This window comes from Pelodiscus sinensis, chromosome 32, assembly GCF_052426305.1.
Source record: "Pelodiscus sinensis isolate ZL-2025 chromosome 32, ASM5242630v1, whole genome shotgun sequence".
NCBI classification, from domain to species: domain Eukaryota; kingdom Metazoa; phylum Chordata; order Testudines; family Trionychidae; genus Pelodiscus; species Pelodiscus sinensis.
Genome location: NC_143083.1, coordinates 15,422,810 through 15,447,109, shown reverse-complemented (window position 1 = coordinate 15,447,109; position 24,300 = coordinate 15,422,810). Strand labels below are relative to the sequence as shown.

Genomic DNA, 24,300 nt, shown 5'->3' with positions numbered 1-24,300 from the left:
AACATGGGGAGATGGGCCTGGCAGCAGGGTTCCCTGTGAGCTGGGCGCTTGTGCGGCTGCTTAGGAGCGATTCCGGCGCTGCCCAGCTGATTAGCAACATGCCCACAGCCAGGTTTGTGTTTCTCCTGGTGGTGCACGGGCCTCGGTGCACGGAACAATGTTTATTCCACACTTTGTGGGAAAACGAGAGGGGACACGGCCATGCAGCCTTGGGTTTCACCCGGTTCTCTCGCGTATTCCTTAGAGGCTGAGCTCACCCAAGTGTGGCCCTGTGCCAAGGCACGTCCATTTGGCAGGGGCACGCCAGCCCGCATTTTCTGTCCCGTCACAGTTACGCCTGCGCAGAATTGGCAGTGCGGGGCCTGTCGGCTTCAGGGGCTTCGGCAGGGCTGGGGCAACCAGCTGCCTCTCTGCAGACGGGTGAATTTCTCCCTCATGTGATGTCTCCAGGATTAACCAAAGATCAGGCCCCTGAATGCACCCCCCAGCTGGCACAGCCTCTGCCTCCCTGCTCTGCAGCTTGCACCCTTCACGGGCTCAGTGTCACCCCTGGCTGCTCCCCGCCACACCCCTGTGTGCTTTCCACGCCCTGCCAGTACTGTCAGTGGGTCGCATCCCGATGCTCGTCCTTGTTCGGTCGGTGGTACCCGGTACCCGGGCTTCCTCCCAGCTCCCCTGACTCTGCGAGGGGCCCCAGCAGGCAGCGGTGAAGTTGGCCCCCAAATAGAAACCAAGAGGGTAAAAAGTATGTACATGTACACGTGCACACATGCGTACAAATGTGCGCACACACAGGTGCTCACAGGTGCACACGTATAAACACGTGCGTGCGCATATGTGCATGCATGCACACACATACAAATGTGTGCACACGTACAAATGCACACACACGTAGGTGCTCACACAGACACACATGCACACGTGTGTGCACACGCGTGCACACACACACACGCACACACACACTGATATCTTGAAGCCTCCCGCAACAAGGAAAACATTTTACAGTCAAATGGTTTCGGCCGTGTCCAGGCCGCGACCTCGTGTGCGTCGCTCGGAGCGTGCTCTTTGCCAGGTGCATGTTTGCGCCTGGTTCCGTTCCCAGTCTCCTGGAGTTTCCGCCCCAGCAGTGGCGGGAGGGCTGGTCAGCCCCTGCGTTCCCCCGGCCGGTTCGTTTCAGGCTCTGACAATCATTTCTCGGGGGCAGAGGGGCCCGACGTTTCGGGTGTAGACCGGCTTCCCGTGGCCCCTGAGAGAGCCACCTGGCTCCCCACCCGCGGGTTTGGTGCAATCCAGGAGGGACATGGGCCTGGCTTTGCCTGGACCTGGGTCCACCGGCCCTCCCCGATGTCACGTACCCGAGGGCCTGAGCCCTTTGCTGAATAACGGGGCGGGCCCTGGGCTTTACCTGGAGCCTTGTCTAGGAAGCGGGGCGTGGCGGGAGAGCTGGCGTGGGAGGCCCAGCGAGGCTCGGGGGGGGGCTCGTGGGCCGGGGGGGGGCTCGTGGGCCAGGGGTAACCCAGCGTGACTCTTCCCACAGCCCCTCCCTTGGGCCTGTCCCAGCCCGCGGTGGGGCCAGGCTGCGGGGAATCGGCCGCCTGCCGTGCTGGGTCCTGACTCCTAAGGCTCCGCGGATCCCCCGTTAGTCCAGCCCTGGGAGCCCTGCTGTTGTGGGGCCAGCCCGCCCCCCCGCACACGGCTCCTCTGGGCCGTCCAGATCCGGGGCAGCCCCCCCTGCGGCTTCCGCCCACTTCCCGTAGCTCGGGCCCCGAGCCAGGTGCCCACCCAACCATGTAAGGGCCCGAGTCTGCTCTGACGAGCTTTTCGCTGCTGCTAATGGACTCAGGGTCGGGCCCTTGATTGCGGGGGGTGGCTTTGGGGGCGGGCGAGACAGAAAGCAGGGACCCCCGGACTCCAGGACTGGTGCGGGGCTGCCTGCTCCTGCAGCCTCCTCCCCCCCGCCCAGACCCTTCCCAGTCAGTGTGTGAACATGGCAGCCCCTCTGTGAGCCCCCCCCCCCCGCGTGACTCGGCTGACGTGCATTCCCCGTGCTCCTGTGCTTTTTTAACTGTGACGAGCTGTTTGAGGTTCCAGTCCCCATGTTTGTAATACACCCGACGACGCCAATAAACCGTGTGACTATCAGCCGGAGCCTCTGGCCTCTGCTTCCGGGGCTCCCAGACGCCTGCCCGGGGAGAAGGGGGGTCCCCGCTCTGGCTCCGCATCTGCCCCGCGCAGCCTCTGCGTTCTCCGGCGCCCTGGCCCGTGCATGCCAGCGTCTGCCCCATGTGGCTCGGGCTGCAGCGGCGGCGGAGAGGTGCCCAGAGGCCCCGGGGATGGGGGTATCCTATAGCCAGAGGGGAGGTTCCGAATGAGGCAGGATGGACCAAGGGGGGGGGGGTGGGGATGGCTAGCGGGGGGTGTCTGGCAATAGGTCAGATAGGAGTGAATCTAGGGACAGGTGCATTTCACACCAGGCCCCCTTCTTGGGGTCCAATTGGAAGGCAGGCCGCTCCACACAGCGCCCCCAACTTGGGCAGGAAGAGGATAATGACTTACTACTGCTACCAGCCGAGGAGGGACTCTTGCAGCGCAGCTGGAAGGGGGCGTGGGCTGACCCGGCGGGACACAGATCGGACCTTTCCTGAGCTATCGCCCCCTCCTCAGCTCATGGAGACGGGACTGGCCCTTAGCTCCCCTCCTCGCCTGCAGGGGTCTGCAGCCTCGGCCTTTCCTGGCAGCTTCGTGTTTCCCCAACGCCACGAGCAAGGGCGAGCTGTAGGCAGCCAAGGGGAGGCTTCTACAGGCCTGACTCTCCCCGTGAGCAGGGGCCGTGCTGACCCGCCAGGAGGCATTGCTGGAGACCTCAGCTGCTGCCCGTGAGTGATGCCTGGGCCCCTTTAGTGTGGGCAGCAGCCCTGCCGAGCGGTGCCGGCAGTTCCAGCTGCTTGTGCGCCGCCGTCTCTGGTCACAAACGAGGGAAGGGCCGTCTACGCCCGTGGGAAATGGGGAGCTGGGAGTGAGGGGACTTGGCATGCTCCGTGGGCAGCTTTCCTGGCAGGGTGGGGCCTACTGGCATGGCCTCGGGGCGGGGGATTGTCTGGGCTGAGCTGCAGGCATTCCCCACCCCTCGCTCGCTCCTCCCTCACCTGCCCTGGGCTGTTCCACAGCTGCCGCGCTCCACCCCAGAGGGGGCTGCATGCAAGTGGCAGGCGACGTTACCGCTTCATGAGGCTGGCAGCGATAGGGACTGTGAAGCTGCCCTGGCATAGTCGATAGTGACCCCGACTTGAGCTCCATGGCAGGCGGGTGCAAGAGAGCCGCTGAGCCGGCTCCCAGGACACTGCAAGGTGCTATCATGGCACCTTGTGAAGGCACCAGGCCTCCACCAGTTTCAGCTCCAGGAGGATCCCTAATTGCTGCTAGCAATATAGGGTGCATGACACACACGGAGCACTAAGTGGCCCTGATTCTGTCCAGTAGAGGGCAGTGGTGCCACCGACACTCTGACCCCGTCACGGCCCACATTATCCTCACTTCCCTTCAGTGTGCTCTGGGTGGGGGGCTCCTCCCTGTGTGGGGGGGGCTCGGGGTGACAGCAGATGCCCTGGTCTCTGGCTCTTGCTGGCCTAGTGCAGAACTTTCCTGCCTCCCTGTTGATCCCGACGGCTTGTTTGTTGCAGCTGCGGCCGGGGGAGGGGTATTGAGGGCTGTTGTCTGTGCTAACCCCCTTCCTTTGATCAGCGGCAGTCCCGTGGGCGCCCTCTGCCCCGTCAGCACCCCCGCCCCATTGTCTGCCTCCCTGCCGCCCGGGCGGGTGCCACTGTCAGCGCTGGGCCTCTGCCCAGCCATCAGCCTTTGTTGTCTGCAAATCCCACAAGGCCCACAGATGCCCCCGAGCCTCTGCCCTGCGGAGCCCTCCCACCGCAGCTCCACGGCCACAGGGTTGAGCCCGGATCCCCTGCCCGCCCCAGCGATGCTTCCCTGCAGCAGGTAAGTGACTGGCGGGGCGGCAGGGCAAGGCAGGGGAGCCGTCCGGCCGCTGCTCTGAAGTGGTTTCGTATCCTGGGTGCGGCCGTCCTGCTGGGCTGGGGTGCAGGGGCAGGGCAGAGACGGTGGGTAACTCTTCCGCTTGGCTTCTGCCGCCTCCCGGCCCCAGGGCCATGGCCCTGCCTCCTGCCAGAGCCCTCTGCCCCGCGCGGAGGGAGCCTCCGTCCTTGGCTAGTTCTGCCGGGCTCCCGCAGGGTCCCCTGGGAGCGCCGAGAGCAGCTGCCCGGGGCCTGATCCTGCAGGGGGCTGGGCAGCGGCGCGGCTCTCAGCACCGCTCAGGATCGAGCCGCGCTCAAGGGACGTGCGACCAGGTGAGCGACCCTCCTCTGGGCACAGGCAGGAGACCCCTCGGCGCCCCTGCGGGAAGGGAGCTCCCTGGGCCTCGCTGGGGGAAGGGGCCTTGCAGGGCGCCCCGAGTCAGCTGCAGTCCCCCCCCAAAGGAGGGAGGAGCCTGAAGCCCAACCCAGGCCTGCCCCAAACTCTGGGGGTGACTTTCCAGGGCACAACCCCAAAGCCAAGTGTTTGCCAGTGGGCCCTGGGCTGCAGAACGGGCTCAAGCCAAACCCAATTGTGAGAAGATCGGGGGGTCCACACACCAGCGCTGGCCCTGCCCAGGAGGAGCCCGAGGGGGCCTCTGGCCAGCCGGAAAGCCACCGGGCGGGTGGCACAGGGAGCCGAGGGCTAGGCGATCACAGAGCAAGTCCCATGACGCTGTTGGGGCCCCAGCAGCCCAGTGGGCGGGGCACAGCGCAGCCAATCACCGGCACTTCCGCTGGGTGACCTTGGCTATGTCGCTGCCCCGCTCTGCCTCGGTTTCCCGTTACAGGACGGGTGAATGCAGCTGCCCCTCTTTGCAGAGCTCGCTGGGGGCAGGGGACTGTGCCAGAGGGCACTGACGCACACGTAACTCGCTGGGCACGGGCCCGCAATGTGACCCCGCTGCAGGCTGCACTAAAACCTGACGGAGGGGAAAGGCAGCAGGGCCCAGGCTGTGATACTCCAGGGTGTTCCTGAGCCTGGGTTCGTGGTCAGGACAGGAGCAGCCCTTAGAACCCGTCCTGCCCCTGGGGGCTGGTTGCTGCCGCACCAGGACGCCCGTGTGAAAGGCCAGGCCGAGCGACCCGATGGATTCTGGGTCTGGCCTTTGCCGCGCTCAGTTCCTCTCTGGTCCCTTCACTCCCTTGGCCCCCGCTGCCGCCGCGCTTCCGTCGGGCTGATCTCCCGGGATTTCCGGCTCTGCTAGCTCCCCGGATCCGGCCCCATTTCCAGCCAGGGGCCGCTCCGGGCCCAGGGCCCAACGCTGGGGCTGTTTCTAGGAGCCAAGCCCCATTCTGAGCCTTGTCAGGGTGACAAATCCCCAAGGTCCCGCCACATGGAGCCGGTTGGGCATTGCTACCCCGTCGGCAGGCAGCGGCTACGGAGCCTCTGCCAGCCCCGCCCCGGCGCTTCTGGTGCAATGAAAAGCGGCTGCCCGATCCCCTCTCCCCCGGCCCCTCGGGCTGCAGCCGTTGGCACGGCACAGAGATGGTTTCCCGCAGCCCCAGCTCCTGGAGTCCTGGGATGGTGGGAGATTCATTCGTAGAACAAATGTCCATTCCCACCCCGCCTGGCTGCAGAACCGAGCCTGCCCTGGGGCGCCGGGGAGCCCAGCAGGCAAAGCAAAGGAGCCCCACCCGGATTACCACGTCAAACGCGTCTGATTTCTAAGCCCCTCGTGTGAGTTCGGTGGCAGGCCGGTCTCTTGGCTTTGAACGCCAGAGACTCTGGTCCCATCCATCCTGGGGCCGGCTACAGCCCCTGTCCCCCAAACCGCTCACCGGGCCTGGCTCTAGGGATAGGGGTGGGGCTGCTGCCTTGGGAGAGGCCAGGCTGGGGCCCACGTTTCCCAGGGAGGGCATGTGAGAGCCACACGCCGCCCACAGCAGGCAACGGGCCGGGGACACAGGACCAGAACAGCAGTGGCTCAGAGGGCTGCCTGGGAGCCCAGGTGCAGGAGGGAAGAGAGCAGCCACGAGGAGGTTAATCTGGTTTCGCTCCCCGCCGCCCTATGCCCCACACCTGCGGGGGCCCCGGCGGGGCTGCCTTCCCCATTCCTGCTCAGTGCCGTGTGGCTCTTGCTCAAGAGGGTGCAGCCAGCTCTCTGCGGCGCCCAGGGAGGGCGTGGAAGGCGGAGCGCTCGCCAGCTGGGACTGGCTCCGGAATGACTGGGCGCTCCCCCGCTGGGGGTAAATAGCCTAACTCCCCTTTCTCTTTCTGCTCCGATCAGTCCCACGCGCTGACCTGCAGAGACCGGGAACCGCAACCCAGACAGCCTGAGAGACCCGGGTCTGCCCTGGAGCGCGTCTCTGTCGCCCAGGACCCGGCGTTGGGTACGGGGGGGCGAGGAACGGGGGCAGCCTGCCGGGCCTGGCTGTGATTCTAGGGTGCCGGACCAGCGGAGAGATGTTTAAATACACCCCCCCATGGCAGGTCCTCTGTGCCGCCCTGGAGCCCAGGGTGCAGGTAAGCACAATGGCGAGACGCTTTTAGGCTAATTCTTTTGTGTCTGGAGGAGGCTGTGAGACCTAGTGATTAGAGCAGGGGGGGCAGATGGATCTGCAGGCAGATGGATCCTGCTCCAGTAGCATTTCCATCTCTGGCGCCGTGTGCTGGGACAGGGTTAGGCTGGGGGTACGGAGTCCTGGGCTCCATTTGTGCCTGAGGGGAAGGAGGGGAAAGGATTCCTGTGCTGTCTGCTCCCTGCTCTGGGAAGGGGGGTGGCCCTAGGGGGTTCCAGCCCTTGGAGCCAGGACTCCAGGGGCCATTCTGTTCCCTAGCAGGGGACAGGGAGCCAGGATCTCAGTGCCTGCCTCTGGGCCACGGCTGCTGGTGTTACCGCCAAGTGGCTTGGCTGCCAGCAGGCTGGCTGCTTCCCCGGAAGCTCTCGGTGCAAGGGCAGAGCCTGTGGTGGGAGCCAGGAGCCGGAGCCAGAGCCCTGCTCTCAACCTGTTCTGGCTGCAGCTCCGCGTCCCGGCCCGTCGGTCACCACTCGGGGGGGAAGCGAGGCCCAGCTGACTGGCTTGGGCACAGCCGCGGGCGGGGTGTGTCTGCCTAGGGCAGCCAGGTGTCCGGTTTGGAACGGACAGTCCAGCGTTGGAGCTTTCTGTTTGGGAAACAAATGGAGACAATAGAACTGTCGGGTGTTTTCGAAAAGAGATGAGCTGTGGATTGTGATGTCGTGTCCGGTGTGTTTGCTGAAACCATCTGGCAGCCCTATGTCTGCCCCGCACGGCCCTGCTGCAGGCCTGTTCTACCCAGACGCTGTGGGGAGGCTCAGCAGGACGGCAGGGGCGGCCTCCCTGCGCCAGCCACACACCAGGTCCCTGCTGCTCGCCCTCGCAGGAACACTCGGCCTCATGGGCAGGGAGGGGCTCCACCGCCTGCACTCCCCGGACATGCCCCACAGCTGCCCGCAGGGTCCTGTGTCCCAGGGCAGCACAACGGGCTACCCCCGCGAGCGGAATCCCGGCGCCCCGGCGGAACTCGGCACGGGCCCCTCGGGCAGGTGCGGGCTCTTTCCTACCCACGTCAGCAGGCCGTGGACTTTGCTTCAGGTCCCTGGTGAACGGGCCCCTGGTGCTCCCGGCCTGAGTCTCCAGCGAAAAACGAAACTAGCAGCCCGGCCTGAGCTGGGTGCAGACGCGAGAGTGGAACTGAAAGTGGCTATGCCAGCTGCTCAGGCACAGGGCACAGCACCTGGGCTTTTCAGCTGCAGCCAAGTGAACAAGCCCCGATCTGGGGTTTCCATGTTTGTTTCTCCCAGACAAAAATGCTTCTGTGATGTCAACTGCAAAGGAGAGGCTGGGTTTGGCCGCGGGCAGGATCCTCGCCTGGGAGCCGTGCCGAAATTGTACGCTGTCTCTCTGTCTGTCACCGAGCTCCGGCCGTGCCGGGTGCCCTGGGGGTGCCGTGGGCAATGGGGGAGGGAGGTAGTGGCTGGTGGGGCCATCGCCGTGCGGTGCGCACTCTCCTTCGCATGCGCTCACAGAGCTGTCGCCCTGTCACACTGGAGAAACCTCGATCCTCCGCCAAGTCTCCCAGGCCTTGCTGGGGGAGAGACTAGGGCCCGGCAGCCGGTGAGTGCGCCGGCTCTGAACGCTGCAGTGCCCCGGGGAGCCGGCTTTCCCCGCTCGCACTCAGCTTCCAAATGGGACGGGAAATCGACACAGGGCCAGGGAGCTTTGGGTGCTCGCTCCGCGCTGGGCGCAGCGGGGACCTGCCGTGACGAGGGCTCAGAGGGTATGTCTACACTACCCCGCTAGTTCGAACTAGGAGGGTAATGTAGGCATACCGCACTTGCAAATGAAGCCCAGGGTTCGAACCAGCGGGGTTTTAAAAATGGCGGCTCCCCGCTTATGCAAATGAAGCCCGGGAAATTCAAATCCCGGGCTTCATTTGCAAGTGCGGTATGTCTACATTACCCTCCTAGTGTAGACATACCCAGACTGAGTTAGAATAATGATGATAAACCAATGGAAGAGGCCACGGATCAGCTGCTAAGAAACACAGAGCCCCCCGGACGCTGCCCCTGGCTGCAGGCAGAGCTGGGCCTGGCTCCCTCCGGGTGAGTCCCAGCGGGTGGGGCAGGAACGCCGCTGGGTGCTGCGAAGTGCAGGCCCTGGTGAGGTGTGTGTCGGGGGCGGGGGGGACTCAGGTTCAGCGGTTCCTCCCCAGCAGCCAGCTCCAGTGAATTCTTGGAATTGCTCCACTGACTTGGAGCCAGGAGCTTATCAGGGCCATGCAGCCCATGGGCTCCTGGCTGCTCCGGCGGCGTCACCCCTCCCTGCCCTCGCTGCACAGTTCAAAAACACACTCGCTTGCAAGCAGCAGCCCGGCCAGCCGCCCGCGACGAGGCCCCCTGGGGAGCTGGGGCCCGGGCCGGAGGGTCGTCTGACCGTACGTGCAAGGTGCTCTGGGTGGGCTGGGCTGGAGGGCGGGGAGGTCTCCTTAGACCTTTCAGCTCCAGGCAGTTTCTGCTGCTGCCAGCGCCACAGCTGAGCTCGCTCCTGGCGCGTTTAGCGGGGCCCCTGTGCCGGGTGCCCAGGCTGTCCGCCAGGGCCGTGTGTGTGGCGTGCCCCAGGAGGTGTGAACGGGTCAGTGTGGGGGGGGGTGCTGAGCGTATGGGCTGGGCTGCGGGGGCTACGTCTAGACTGCAGGCTTCTTTCGGAAGACGCTTTTCCGGATGAGGTCTCCGACAGAGAGCGTCCACGCTGCGACGCGCAGCGAAAGTCACCCGCTTGTTGGAGAGAGCGCCCACACTGAACGGACGCGATCTCGCACGTCCGCTGCGATTGCTGTGGGCGGAGCGGCCACCAGGGCACCTGCGCGGTTTCCTCTTCTTCCGAAAGAGCCCCCCCTCCCCGGCCACACGCGCCTGCTTGCGAGAGCTCTTTCGGGAAAGGCTTCTTCCTCGTGGAAAGAGGTCTGCCCACGTCGGAAAAGCCCCTCGGTTCCCTCGCTGGGCTTCGAAAGAACGCGACTGCAGCGTGGACGTAAGCGAAGTGTCTTCGGTAAAACTCCGTAGTGTAGACTTAGCCTGGGTCACAGCGGGGGGGGGGGAGTATTGGCTCTAGACAAAGGCCTCAGGGGCTGCTGGGTCACAGCGGGGACGGGGGGACCTAGGCGATGGCCCAGGGGCTGCTGGGTAACGGGGGGGGGGATCTAGGCGAAGGCCCAGGGGTGCTGGGTCACAGCGGCGGAGGCAATATTTGCTCCGGGCAATGGCCCTGGGGACTTTGGTGCCTGGGCAGCATGCGCAGAGCAGACCCTGCGCAGTCCCTGGCTCCGCCGCCTCGCCGGGTCCTCCCGCTCGGCCCTCTCGGCGTGGGGGGGCGACGGGCTGCGTCCGACCAGGACCCGGAGGGCAGGGCCAGAGTCTGGGCAGGGCTGCGTTTCGCCCCTGGGCCTCCTTGGCTTCTCTCGCCGGCGTGGGAAGCAGCCCTTCGGGTCTGGCTCTTACTGCCCGTGCGGCTGGGGGTCGCTGGGGGCTCGGTGTGCGGGGCCGGCGCAGCCGGAGCGAGGGGACTGAGCGCGCAGGGGGCGGCCCTGGCGAGCACACGGGCTGTCTCAGAAACCGGCCCTGTGGCAGGGAGGCCGTTCCGTGTGAGTGGACGTGATCGCTGAAGCTCAGACGTGCGCCTGGCCGCCCCAGGGCTCCCCCGCCCTCTGGAGCCGGAAGGGGTGAGTCAGGCCATGTCGGGTCCGTCGGGGCGGGGACTGGCAGCCCACACCCCTGCCCTGCATGGCACAGCGTGACGGCCAGGGCAGGGGCAGGGGCAGAGGCAGGAGTGTCCCCGGACAGCAGGGTACCAGCCAGGCCAGGATTCCCTCCCTCTTGGCTGGACCAAATTCTCCCAGGGGTCGGGCTGTGGGGTCCCGTCCCCTCCCACCTCCCTTCCAAGCCCCCACTGCTCTGCCACCTCAGCTGCAGCTCGCCCCGGTGAAGAGCAGTGACCCCCCCCAGCAGAGGCTGTCCCCATCCCTGGCCACATGCACTCGTGCTCCCCAAGGAGACCCCCTCAGCTGTGTCTGGCGCTCCAGGGATTCCAGGCTTAGCACCACCCGAGTCCCCTTTGCCACCTGCCCCCAGCCCTGCCTCGCAAAGGAAGAGCCGAGACGGGAACCCAGGCGCCCTAGTGTCGGCAAGCACAAACCCACAGCCCCCTGCCCCGGCCCCCGCCCCGCATCTGCTCCCTCACTGCGCACTGAGAAATCTGGCCTGGGCTGACCAGCAGAGCCCTGTCGCGTCCAGGGGGCGGGCATAATCCGTACATGGGTGAATGTACTGGACCCCGGACGGCCAGCCAAGAGCAACAGGCCCCAGGCTGCCTGGGAGTGGGACAGTGGGTTTAGGAACCTGGCCATTCGTTCAGGAGCTGCAGAGGGTGCTGGTCAATAGCACAGTTGTGACCCTGTCGTCTGCCAAAGGGCAGAGTCTGCATATGTGGATCCTTGGTCGTGTGATGTGTGTGGGGGGTGAATCCGGGAGGGGTGGGGTCATACAGGGACGCAGTTCCTGCCTGCCCGCCCTCTGCACAAAAGCCAGATGCAGGGAGATAAGGGTGCAAAACTCTGTGCTTTGCCAAGGTGGGCGCGTCTCTTTATGCCCATTTTACAGATGGGCAGACTGAGGCTCTGAGCTGGGCCATGATTTTGTGCGAGGCCGGCCAGCAGGACAGTGGCAGACCTGGGCAGCGCATAGTTCCTGCCGGCCTATCCCATGGCTCACCCACCTGGCCACGTTGCCCTGGGATCAAGATTTCCAAATGTGACTCGGTGCCCACCTTCCATCACCTTACAGGGTCTGGCTGGTTATCGAGTGTCTAATGCAGAGCACCCCAAAACTGGAGTCCCTGCAAATCACTGGGCTCCTTTCCCCGCTGACCCTGCACTGCAACAGGGCCGGGGGGCGTCACAGACCTGGAGGGACGGCTTCAGAGGCGCACTCTGGAGCCTGCCTGGCGATGCAGCTCCTCCCACTCCCTTCCCGCGGAGGCGCTGGGCTTGTGAACACGTTTCCGCGGGGGCCCAGCGCCAGGTGCCTGCTCTAGCTGGCTGCTTGCTCCGTGGCTCGCTGACGTGGCCAGTGCTCACCGCTGGCTGGCACCCGCCAGCATTCCACGGCGGGGCCGCTCCCCACAGGGACTCCTGACCCCGGAAGGGAGATAAGCCGCAGCAGCTGATAAGTTTCCAATCTCGGTGTAGTCAGGGGCTATAAAGGACGGGTAATTACCTGCAGGTCGGACATGAGAGGGTCACGCACAACCTCAGCGGAGCGCAAGCCCGTGGGAACTGCGGCACGACTGGATCCCAGGGGCCCGTGCACGCGGGGCCCGATCCATCCCAGGCGCCAGTGGCCTCCCCCCGGTGACTCTCGCCAAGCAGGTCAGTGGCTGCGCAGTGAAGGCCTGCAGGCAGCATTCGCACCGGCTGCGCAGAAGTGGCTTCCGTGCGCCAGAGGAATCGCACCTGCTTCCGCCAGGTGTGACTTGGCCCTTGCAGCTGGGCCGGGGTGCCTGGAAGCGACCGATACAGCTGCAGGCACTCTCCGGGGAGCAGGTGTGTGCCAGCCACGCGGCAGGACGGGCTGCAGATGGCAGCGCCCGAGGGGGGGCCCAGGAGCCAGGACTCCTGGGTTCTCCTACCAGGAAGGCAGTGGGGGGTTGTGATTAGGAGAGGGACTCGGACCTCCTAGCCTCGGTTCCGGGAGGAGCGTGGGGTGTAGCAGTTAGAGGAAGAGACAAGGCAGCTGGGGTCCATTCCACACTCTAGGCTCTTGGGCTAATCTGTCAGACAATTTCCCCACTATAAAAGGGGGTGTCAATATGTACCCAGCCTCCCCAGGCTGAGATAAGAGTATTTGCTGGGAGGAACAGCTGTCACTCATGTGAACACAATCATGAGGACTGATGTGTTTAAACCCCGGGCCCCATCCAGCCTTAGCAAGTGACACTGGGTTCCTGACCACAATGGCGTGGCGGCCAGGAGAGATGTGACCGCCTTAGAGCAGCCCTTTGCCTGGCATTGTGCCATCTCCTGCCCAGGCTGCTCTTGCTTGTTTGGGGCACACAGGGATGGGGGCTGGTGCCGCCCAGCAGGGAGCAGGCAGGCCTGGGACGGGCCGCAGGGACGGGGGCTGGTGCCGCCCAGCAGGGAGCAGGCAGGCCTGGGACGGGCCGCAGGGACGGGGGCTGGTGCCGCCCAGCAGGGAGCAGGCAGGCCTGGGACGGGCCGCAGGGACGGGGGCTGGTGCCGCCCAGCAGGGAGCAGGCAGGCCTGGGACGGGCCGCAGGGACGGGGGCTGGTGCCGCCCAGCAGGGAGCAGGCAGGCCTGGGACGGGCCGCAGGGACGGGGGCTGCTGCTGGAGATTCTTGTCTTTTCCACCCAGCTCCCGCATTGCTCAGCCTGCTCAGTTTATCCAAGAGACTGTTGAGAAATGGGCTGATGGCGGCCCAAAGCCCTGCGCGGGGGAGGTTTGACTGCAGCGAGCTCTTCAATGGAGCCGCACACGCTCCCGTGGCTGGAACCTGAAGCAGAGCCAATCCAGGCGCGGCAGAGGGTGCAGCTGTCTCACGGGGGGGCATTAACCACTGACACCGCTGACCGAGGGGTGGGGTCCTTTACACCAAGGCGGGGGGCCGTCTTATAGGATGCGCTCTGACCTCAAACAGGCTGCACCCAGGAGTTGCTGGGTGAGTGTGTCTGGCTTGGGTGGCACGGCGGGTCAGACCAGACGCTCAAGGGGGTCTCTGAACCGACCGTCGCGGCGCAACAGACGCGCTCCTGCCGCCGTCTCTAGTAACGTCTGTGGGCTTTGCCGCAGGCTCTTCCTTGTGACAGGAAATCGAGCCTCTAACAGCCGCTGCCTGTAGCGCCCGGACGGCGCTGCCCGTTCGCGCCAAGGGAGAACTCTGCTTTCCGGGCGGAGCGGTCTGACCCTGCCTCGGGTGCATGGCCACGATTGTTTCATCGACACATCAGGCTCCCGGCCACGCCCCCAACCAGCACACACATTGAATGCGCTGCATTCGATATCTGGGGAGCACCCACCCCTGAGAAGTCTGGACTCCCCCATTGACCCAAAATGGCTCCTGCGACAACTGGTCTCCAGTCATCTGAGGACTAGCACAGACCTCGGCAGGTGTCATCGTGAACAGCTGCACGGGAAGGCACAAAAGCCAAGGTCAAGGGCTGGAATTTATTTCTGTTTTGCACGATACTTGGGTTAAAGTACGATGCATTTTATGAGTCATGTAGGGTCCACACCCGTACAATCATCTCAACTATCTATCCGGATTGCTGGGGCTGATCTTTTCCTGGCTCGAGAGGGGAAAATCTGTGAGGGCGACACAATGTGAGCGCTAAATCCCATTCGTTTTCCGTCCACAGATTCATGCCCCTTTGCTGTCTGAGCTTGGTTATCTTTCCCTGCCTGGGTCTTCTCTAGATATGACCCCCTTCCCCTTCATTTCTGAACATCCGGGGGCCATAACCATCCATGGGCTAACATAATCTTTGTGCTAAGCATCACAGCCAAAAGGAACTTTACAGAAGCAAAACTCAAATCCTCCTGCTTCAGCAACACAGGTCTGTAGCACTGAGCTAAAGGAGAATCCCTAGTGCCAGCAATATAGGGCCTATGATGCACAGCTGAGCAGCCCTGATTCTCTCCAGTGGAAGGTAGTGATGCTACATACACACTAGCCACTTTCTCAATATGTTTTTGTCATATGATTCCCCAAAATGTGTATCCAGGCGTGCTGCCACCCACAGATTTGTATTATAGCAGCTGCCACCAGGGGGCGCTGTTCCACGGTCTGAGTGTACGAGCAAGTTTGGAGGCTTAAGAAGACAGCAATGGTGTTAATTTTGGCTGCTGCCAGGTTTTTGTGTCGGGACAGCTTCAGGAGAGAGGGGGCTGTGAGAGCAGCAGGGGAATTTGCTGCCAGTCCTGGGCTCTGATTTGAGTCAATCTTTGATTTGGAGCTCCTTCTGGCAGGGCCGCATGATGACTTTCGTGGGCCCTAGGCACTTTTGCCTTCGTGGGCCCCTCCCACCATATCAATATTAAAAATTATTTTTGATATAACTTTAAATACTTCAACATTTTATTTTATTTTTCTGTTTTAGCAAAATTTAATAGATTTTCGTGAGCCCTAAAAGTTTCATTTTTTTCTGATGTGAGAAAAAAATTAAAACATTTTCTTCAACCCTAAAAGTTCATTTTTTTCTTCTGATTTTAAAAGAAATTAAAACATTTTCGTGGGACCCTAAGAATATCGTGGGCCCTAGGCACTGTGCCTACTGTGCCTACTGGGTAAGCCGGCCCTGCCTCCTGGGATGTAGGCATTCGTGTTGGGCTGAGATTCCAGGTTTGCCCTGCACGCACTTTCCCCACCTCTGTCCTGGAGCAGGTGTATATGTGTGAATAAAACAAGATACACTCAGGATCTGTCCATAGCCTGCACAGCTGCCTTTTTCCTCCACCGGGAAGCTGACCTGCAGGGCCCTGGACATCAGCTACTGCTTGGCAGAGGGGTAGCTCTGGGGTCAAACTGGATTACTGGTGTCAGGAGAATGAGCAGCATTTTCATGCTCATTTGTGACTCCTGCTTTTTGTGCTTCTCTCTAACATGTAACTACCCCTCCCCTCTCCGCAGGGACAGGAAAGTGTCCTTCATGCAGACAGCCTTCTGGCCTTTGAGGAACCCAAGATCAACCCCACAGCTGAAGAGCAGCTCAGAGTCCAGGAAAACATTCCTGAGGAGTTGAAGGAGGAATCGCCCCCAGAGATGGACAGAGTCACCAGACACCTGATCTTCCATATCCCTCACACGAGCCCCAAACACAGCCCCCACCATGACAGCTGGTCTGCAGAGCTGAGCAGCCAGGATGCTCCCTCCAGCCATGGCAACCAGAAAGATACAAATGGCCACGACTGGAGACCCAGCTCTCCACCAGAAGCCAGATCTGAATTAGCAAGCCCCCTGGAGGCTGGAAGGGATCTTTGGACTCCCCCTCCAGACAGAGAGTCCAAGCTGGGGCTCGTGAAGTCCGGGATGTTGTACAACATCAGGACTTATAAAGAGGAGAGGAAGCCCAGCAAGCTGTACTCGGATGACGAGGAAGAGCCGAGTTCCCCGCACAGCCGTGTGGCCATCTCCCCCGAGAAAGCCAGAGAACTGGAAGAGGAAAGGAAAGCCGTCATCCAAAGCCAGGTGGTAAGAAGATGTTCCACCGGGGCTGAGAAGCAGAGCTCCGTAGACGAGCCGGATTCTCTAAGCACGGGCTCAGCTGGTAGACACAAGGCGACTCCAGGAGGAGGCTACGTCACCAGCTTTGCCCTTTGCTTCAATAGCCCTTCCCCGGCACACGCGAGGACGACGCCCGTCGACCCCGAGAACGTAGACAGGGAGCAGATCAACTTTGCTGCTGCCCGGCAACAGTTCCTCCTGCTGGAAAAGACGAACCCGACCTCGCTCTTCAGCCCAAGGCAGCGAGTCATGTCTCCAAAGCCAGAATCGACTCAGCACATCTCCGAGGGGGCGGGGAAGGTGTTTATGCATTATGAGGATGTCCCTAGCCAGAGAGAAATCAACGGGTACGATGTGGAGTATAAGACACCCAGGATGGAGGAGCTGCATGCTCCCAAAAAGGCTGGGATGGAAAGGGAAGAGCCCGATGGGAGAACGGCCAGCTTGACCAAAACGTCTTCCAGAGATGACCTGGACTCCGGCTTGGGCGAAATGTCCAACGAGTTCAGCGCGGGCTACGTTAGCGACGGGAGCATGTCCAATGAGGTCTTCCTCGATGCCAGCAGCCAGGATCCTGGCAAGGAGACGCCCATTGAACGGGAAATCCGCTTGGCGATGGAGAGGGAGGAAAGCCTACGGAAAGAGAGAGGGATCCAGAGACTGACGAGCAGCAATGAGCTGGTGGAAATCCAGACCAAGCCCCTCCTCTCCACCTCTCTCTCTTCATCTTCCTCCAGGAAAGTGAAAGACAAAGGCCGTGTTTCCTTCTACGTCCAGAGGGAGATCGAGCAGGAAATCAAGCGGGAGGAAGATCTGAAGAAGGAAGGGAGGCTCCTGGGGACGTATGACAAGGGGATGCAGCAGGAACTGGGGGAGCGCAAGAAAGTCTTCGAGCAGGAAGATGCCGCCGCAGCCCCGCAAAAACCCACGTTTGCAAAGAAATCAGAGGCGCTAACAGGGACCTCGAACAGCAAATTTGCCATGGCTGGCAGCTTCGGCCCCAGGGACAGTCAGAGAAGCACAGCAGATGAATGGCCGTCTGCCAGCTGCAGCAAACTGGTGGAGGTGGATTCCTCCAGGGCCAGGCAAGCCAGCTCCCCAGAGAGGGCAGATTCCACTGCGTGTCCGGAGGAGAGGGTTGGGCTGCCCGAGGAATACTTCACCACTCGGTTCTGGAAACCCAAGGTCTCCTTTGTGAGCGAAGAGGGGGTGCCGGGCCCGCTCGGAAAGGAAAAGGTGCTGGAGCCAGCGGGCCCCCAGGCGGACCAGTACACGCTGAAGAAGTGCAAGCCCCAGACCTCCTGGCTGATCGAGGAGGAGATCCGGAGCGACATGCAGAGAGAACAGGAGCTGCAGGAGCAGCGGAGGGGCAGGCTGCTGACCGATGACAGCTCTGCCCTGGAGAAAGGCTTCTGGTCTCAGCGCTCGTCTCAGAGCTCAGGTGAGGAGAGCAGCAGAGCGATGGGGCATCACCCCCAGCACAGAGTCAGCTGGAGTCCTGTGTAGCACTGACGTCCTTGTGCTCAGGACCCCTTTGATCTGCCCTGGCTGCTGAAAGGGGCCTTAGGGTGGGTGGAAACCAGGGATGTAAAATCCCAGTTAATCAGGTAAGTGGTTAACCCTAGGCCTAAGCTGGGTTCCACCAGGGGAACGCTCCAGCCCAGCTGGTTTCTAACTCCCAGGCCCTCTATCTGCAGGGCTGCCACTCCCAGCTCCCCCGCACACGGGTGGCCAACACCCAGCCCCTGCTAGGCGGGGCAGGCCACCGGCTCTGGGCTGCTCCTGGGTACTGGCTAACCGATACCTGGGAAGGGCGATGCTTACCAGGTAGCCGATTACCCGTTTTACATCCCTAGAGGATTTTTGCCCTCTGGACGCACTAAAGTGGCCTCCCTGGCTGGCCCAGCTCCCAGTGTACTGGGTGGGTTGGAACAATGGCCACCCACCCCTGAGCGGAATGAATTTTGTTATGCGCACCAGTGCGGAGGTGAAGTGGGACCCATCAAGGGGGCCAGGGGTTCTGGGTGTGGAAGGGGGCTCAGGGCTGGGGCAGAGTTTGGGGGGCAAGGCTGGGGATAAGGAGGGGGCTCAGGGCTGGGGGTTGGGATGCAGGAAAGGGTACAGGCTCTGGGCTGTGGGGTGGGGCCGGGGATGAGGGCTTTGAGGTACACGTGAGTTCAGGGCTGGGTGGTTCATGGTGGGGCAGGAGGGTTGACTTCAGGCTGGGGACAATGAGGAGGGCGCCTTCCCCTGGCCACAGCAGCTCCATGCTGAGACCAGCTTGGGGAGAGATTTCTCTTCCCTGCTGCAGCCCTGAGCCGCTGCCCGGGGCTGACTGGGAAGCCGCCCAGCCACAGCCCCACGCAGAACTCAGCCCGTAACACACGGCATGGGAGGAATTCTGTGCTGCCAAGGGCCCTGAGGGCTCATGGGAAATGAGAACAGCCCCAAGGCTGCTCTCACTTGCCCCAGGAATTGGGCTGGGCCCTGCAGCCCCAGAACCGCGGGAGCAGCCTGCCCTGCCCTGAGCCCAGAGCAGAGTAACTGAATCTAAAGGTCATGGCGCGAGCCCCATCTCGAGCAAACAGGCCACTCCCCAAGGAGCTCCAGGTCTGACTCAGGCAGGTGCCATGCCCGTTTGCTCATTCCTCTCTCCTGTCAGCCTGCCTCGCGGGGGATCCGCTCAGCTGCAGCCGACCAACCAGGGCCAAGGTTAGAAATGCCAGGTCCCCTCCACCCCCGGCTCTGGGGCAAACATCCCCGCTCAAAGCGGCTCCACCCTGCAAGCACTTCCCGCAGGAAGCCTGTGTCCTGTGCGCAAACAGAGCCTGGCGTGTCCACGGCACTTAACCCTCCTTAGGCAGGGCACAGAGCAGCGCGTCCAGAGCCCGCTGGCATCCAGGCAAGTCTTTCCGCCGGGCTCCGTGGCTGGGCTCCCGTCAGGCTGCCTGGGAAGAGACGACAGATCCAGGGCTGGAGGTGCTCAGATTCCGGTTGGAACTCTGGGCTCAGCCCAAAAGAAACCCCGAGACCTTTTGGCTCCGGTGGGCCGCTGCCCTCTGGAAATGCACCCTGGAATCTGCTCCCTCTACACCTCTGCCTTTCTCTTTAAGTCGCCTCAGGCATTGCCGACAGCTACGAGGTGACTCAATCGCCCGTCTTCGTTCCTGCCTCGCACCAGGCAGGGGTGGCGAGGGCAGCGTCTCCACCTAGCGTGCCCAGTCCCTACTGGGGCTACACAGGCAGACTGGCCTCTGAATCTGCCCACGACGGTCCCACGCGGGTCCGGAGGGATGAGAAGCCCAGGAAGCTGAAGGACGACAAGAGGGTGAGCGCTCCAGCCTGGCAGCCTGGGGCTGGAACGGAGTTGGTGCCGGGCGGGGGCGGGGGACCCATGGCCATGCAGCTGCTCAGGTTTCACAGGCACAGAGAGTTGTCAGCGCTGCGCACGGTGCTGATGTGGAAGCAGAGGCTGAGCCCTGTTTCACGTGGAAGCCCTGGATCGCTGGGGAAGGCACCAGGCCAGGCCTTTGGAGACCAGGGGTCTATTCCTGGCTCTGCTGCAGATTCACTGCATGTGACTCAGCTCAGCTACCCACCTGAGAAACCTGCCTGCGTCCCAGGCCTGCGGGGAGGATTCTCATCAACGGGTGCCTGGATCCTGCGGGGCTGCGGCTGGCTGGAGAGCGCAGCACCTGCACCGACTGAGCTCGGATCTGTGCCCGTCAAAGGTGTGCCCAGCCCACGGGCCTGCCCCGGCTCACTTGGATTTCGCTAGCTCCGTCACAACAGCAGCGACGCTGCAGCGGCCCAGGTGAACCGCTAGCATAGGTACCCAGCCCGCCCGGCCGCAGCTCCCCCGCTGGTGTCCTTGGAGCCAGGGAGAGCAGAGCTGTGCCGGGCAGGTCCCACACAAGCTGCCGTCACCCCTCTGCCAACAGGGTGGACACACTGCGGCCTTGCCAGAGTGGGCAGCGTGAGATCCCTCCGCACCCAGCCGGCACGTGCCCTGTTCCTCCCCACCCACTGAGATGGACCGACCGCTGTGCACGGGTCTGTGCTCCACAGCCACGCAGGGCCTCGCACACGCAGGGCCTCGCACACACAGAGCCTTGCACACACAGAGCCTAACTCATGCAGGGCCTCGCACACGCAGGGCCTCGCACACGCAGGGCCTTACTCACACAGAGCCTCGCACACACAGGCCAAAACTCCCTGAACCTTTCCCTCACTCACATTTTATGCCGGCCTAGCGCAGTCAGGGGGGTTGCATTCTCTTTATCCCGCTCCCCGTTTCTCTGCCGGGTTCCTCCCGTCTGACCCTTTCTTTCCCTCCTGCAGTACGCCAGCATTGAAGCAATCGATGACGTCAACGCGGAGGTAAAGTAGATCTGACCCTTAAGCGCTGCCTGTCCACTTGCCCTGCTGCTCTGACCAGCCTCCCATGCCCACAGTGTCCAGGCCACGCCTGCCTTTCTCTGGCACCTCTTCCTGGGGCCCCAAGAGCAGCAGTCAAGTGGACAGGCAAAGGGCTGTGGCTGTGGCATGCAAAGGGCAGGGTGCCGGGCAGGGAACGGGTTAACAGCCTGTCCTTGCTGGGTGTAGCTGCTGTGTCTGGCTTGCAGGGAGGAAGTGATTCCATTAGGAGAGGGAAATGAGAGTCTCTCCCTGCCAAGTCAGACCAGCCTAGGAGCCAGCCCCAGCTGGGACTAGTAGTGAACTGATTAGAAATGGCCTGACCCAGACAGCCTCCAGCACCGGGGAACATCAGATCAGAATCCAGCCCCCGGCCGAGACTCCTTTGCTGAGCCTGGGTCTCTGGACAGCTTCGGGAAGCCCTTATCCATACTGGAATCCAACTCGAGGTTTGTTTTGTGAGCTCTGGCTGGAGTGGGGAGGGGGAAATTCATTTACTGCCCTCCCCCCGCCCCTTGTACACCCTTTGGATTGGCAGTGCCGACTAACCTCTCTCGGCACACACCACAGATGCACCATGTTCAATTCCTAACGTTTCACACCCTCTGATGGTTAAGAACGGTTAGTGAATTATACCGGAAACAGACAGAGCCTTGATTCTCTGCTGCTCTGCACCTTGTGCTGGGGTTCCCTCTGTGCGGGGAGCAAAAGGTAATTGGGCCCGAATGACAACAGATTACACCCGCCTGGCACTGGTGTCACAGATGGCAGCGGTGCAGCGAGCCAGGCCTGTGGTGTTCAGTGCCTTTCCACGCAGCGGCTTAGGCCTGGTGTCCACAGAAAGGCTGCAGAGAGCTGGTCTCTGCTGGGGATAGAAAATTCTTCTCCAAACTGCATGTATTAATAAAGAGCATCTTCCGCGCCAGGCAGCTTACGGGGGCTGGCTAAACCCAGAACTTAAGCGAGGAGGATGTAGCCAAGCATGGGAGGGAGGAGCAGGTTGCCAGAGGCACCTCATGAAAGCTCTCAACTGCTCCTGGAACAGAAGAGGAAGGACTGGCAGCCTGGTGATTAGGGGCTAGCCTGTGACTTGGGAGTCACAGAGTTTAAGACCAGAGGGGATCACTAGATCACCTCGTCTGAACGCCTGTACATCACAGGTCACTATCATCACCCAGCACTCTCACACTGACCCAACAATTGGGATGAGACCTAAGTAGTACAGCTCTCAGGAGACTATGCTGTTCTGTGCCATAGGCAGAGAAGGAGGATCTGACGTGCTCCAGTGCCTGAGGTCCCCATGGTGGCAGGGGAATAATTCAGTGAGACTCACGTGCCATTTCCTGCTCTGCCACAGACTTCCTGTCGGCCCATGGGCACCTCACTTAATTCCACAGCTGTAAGTCAGGGGTAAAGCACTCCGCTGCCTAAAAGGCAGGGCTAGGTTGGTAAATACACTACAGCATGAAAAGCTTAGACACTGCATGGAAGTATAACAGATAGATCCTGCTTCCTCATTCTTCACACAGAGGACAGGATGTAGCTGGAAAGGTATCAGTAGCCTAGCCATGTTCAGTGCTTATTTAAGGCACTTTCCCTGCAACATCTGCCTCTGATCCATGGAACTTCTGGTGTCCTGAGGTCAATAGCCACGGTCACAATGATTCTGACTTCACTTGCTTGCTGTCTGTCTGTCCTCCCAGTGAGGCTATGCCTAGACGGCAGCGCTCTTCCGGGATACCACAGTGCTGCGTCCAAGCAATGCGTTCGCTTTACTGGAAAATTTTTCAAAAAAGCGGATGCGCTCTTTTGCCACCCCTGTGAACCTCATTTTACGAGGAAGAAGGGATGTGTCGAAAGAGGCCTTTTTTCTGAAATTTGGCTCCGTGTAGATGCATCAAATTTCAGAAAAGCCTCTTTCAACAGTAAAGAGGAAAAAGATATGCAATTAGTGTACCGCAAATCACATTTCTTTTTCCAATTTATCTTTGCAGTGTAGACCTAGCCTAACAGTTAATAATAGCAGGGTGGAGAACTATTACAAATAGGCCTTATGGATGCAGAAATGTGTAACAAGCTGGACAATCTCACAGATGCGCCTAGTTCAACAGCAACACTCCCAGGGTACGTCTACACTAGCTCCCTAGTTCGAACTAGGGAGGCTAATGAGGGCGACCGAAATTGCTAATGAAGCACGGGATTTAAATATCCCATGCTTGATTAGCATATTCCCGGCCGGTCGCCATTTTGGAAACTGACTAGCCCGAAGTAACTGCCTGCGTCTACACACAGCAGAGAAGTGTGATTCCAAGATAAACCCCTTAGTTCGAATTAACAGTTAAACCTCATGGAATTAACAATTAAACCCCTTAATTCAAACTCAGGGGTTTATCTTGGAATTGCGCTTCTCTGCTGCGTGTAGACGCAGGCAGTTCCTTCAGGCTAGTCAGTTTCCAAAATGGCGACCGGCAGGGAATATGCTAATCAAGCGTGGGATATTTAAATCCCGCGCTTCATTAGCAATTTCGTTCGCCCTCATTAGCCTCCCTATTTCGAACTAGGGGGCTAGTGTAGACATACCCCCACTGTTTTGATGTCAGTGGAAGCAGGCCAGGCTATCTTATCACAGCCTTCCCCCATAAGGGCCTGGTGTCAGGATCAGCCCTAGATTTTGAAAAGCGGGCCCCAATTTTGGGTGCCGAACTTGTCACCTCACCAGCCATATTTTCCAGAGGTGTGTCAAACTGGGCATGCAAAACTTCAGATCATTCAGATCAGTGACTGCTGCTGAAAATGTCAGGCCTAAGATTTGGGGATCAGAGAGGTGGTGGGAGGTAGGGAAGGCCAACGAACAAAACAGTCATAAAATAAAGAAGAAGTGCTGAGGAAGTGAGACTATCATTCTGTGTTTAATGGGTTTAGATTTTAGAAAGCACCCGAGTGACCCGCCACAAGAGTGCTATGGCCGAACGCTGGGAGTCGGGACGGTTCTTCAATAACGACGATGCCTGAGGAACTCTAGCAGCCGAGGAACAACCAGTGGCCTTCCAGGCATTGCTTTGTATCTACATTTACTCTGCTTTGGATTCAATCTTCGCCGAGTTCAACTCAGCCAGTCGTTTCGCCGCTTGATGATTGTAAGACTCATGGACTTTTGAAAATTGCAGGTGTTTAAATCTTAAAAAAGCAGCTGTTTAAAAAGCATAGCTCGTGCACCTACCTCCATTTCCATGAACCAAAGGAATATTGTTAAGGTGGAAAAATGGATCATTTTATTTAGGTCCCCTCTGCTTGTAGATGGCTAGATGAAATGAAATTAAATGAAATGCGGATGATAATCTAACTCCAAGCTGTGTCCTTGTAGCTGGCAAAAGGAGTGATTTCAAGATGTCTTAGGGACTTATCTCCGATGCCATTAGAACCTATCTAGAAAGAGAGATGTCTTTGGATCGTCACAAGCATTGAAATGGAAATTAGAGGATCTAGACGTCAGCCAGTATGATCTGCGGAGATGCAGTGGAATATAATATATAGATATTTTTAAAGCTGTTGTTTATTTTGCTAATAATTTATTAAAGAGTCATATCCCCCTCATTCTTTCCAGCCTGTCTTGTCTGCAGAGACGTTCTGGGGTTGCTGTGCTGGGGATTTGAAAGTGTGCACGTGTTTAGGGAGAATGGGGGAGAGGAGGGAACAATATGGGAAAGAGCCTTAAGACAGAAATCAGTTTGCTTCTTGTGCCCTTGAACTGCAGAAGCAAACGTTCCGGAGGAAGGGGCAGCAGGAATTCGCAGGAGGTCTCATTCTGCCTGGCGAAGCTGAGGTGCTGTCCCACTCAGAGGAATGGGAAAACACAAGCAAATCTCAGGAGGCTTTGCGTGTTAATGCAACAGCTTCCAGGATCCCATCCGGTGGCCAGGCCGTGCGAGCGGCGTGCCACCAGGGGGCTCCAGAGCAGCAGCAAAAGCAGGATTTGCAGGAAGGATTGGAAGGGCAAGAGCCCAAAGAGTGCAGGGGGCAAATGACAGGCCTGTGAGCCACTGG

The 24,300-nt window shown here is 60.6% G+C and overlaps 1 protein-coding gene across 5 annotated transcripts; it reads left to right on the top strand.

The window, feature by feature from the left end:
• The first annotated feature begins 2,398 nt into the window (after positions 1-2,398).
• MISP (mitotic spindle positioning) lies at positions 2,399-23,850 on the top strand. 5 transcript variants are annotated; one of them, XM_075902602.2, is made up of 7 exons: positions 9,719-10,266; positions 11,825-11,970; positions 15,247-17,281; positions 18,954-19,168; positions 20,182-20,220; positions 20,585-20,705; positions 23,179-23,850. In XM_075902602.2, exons 3-7 carry the CDS (start codon positions 15,379-15,381, stop codon positions 23,253-23,255), a joined length of 2,355 nt encoding a protein of 784 aa, XP_075758717.2. In that variant the 5' UTR covers positions 9,719-10,266; positions 11,825-11,970; positions 15,247-15,378; the 3' UTR covers positions 23,256-23,850. The 5 variants fall into 5 exon arrangements, with proteins under 5 accessions (XP_014428480.3, XP_006121976.3, XP_075758721.2 ...); XM_014572994.4 differs by lacking the exons at positions 9,719-10,266; positions 11,825-11,970 and adding an exon at positions 2,399-6,549; XM_075902606.2 differs by lacking the exons at positions 9,719-10,266; positions 11,825-11,970 and adding an exon at positions 9,019-9,578.
• The last annotated feature ends 450 nt before the right edge of the window (positions 23,851-24,300 follow it).

Coding starts and splice junctions, on each gene's coding strand:
- MISP (XM_014572994.4), top strand. CDS start 6,490: ATGTTTAAATACACCCCCCCATGGCAGGTCCTCTGTGCCGCCCTGGAG. Junction 19,169..20,181: donor AGCTGAAGGACGACAAGAGG/GTGAGCGCTCCA, acceptor TCCCTCCTGCAG/TACGCCAGCATTGAAGCAAT. Junction 20,706..23,178: donor ATACTGGAATCCAACTCGAG/GTTTGTTTTGTG, acceptor TAATGGGTTTAG/ATTTTAGAAAGCACCCGAGT.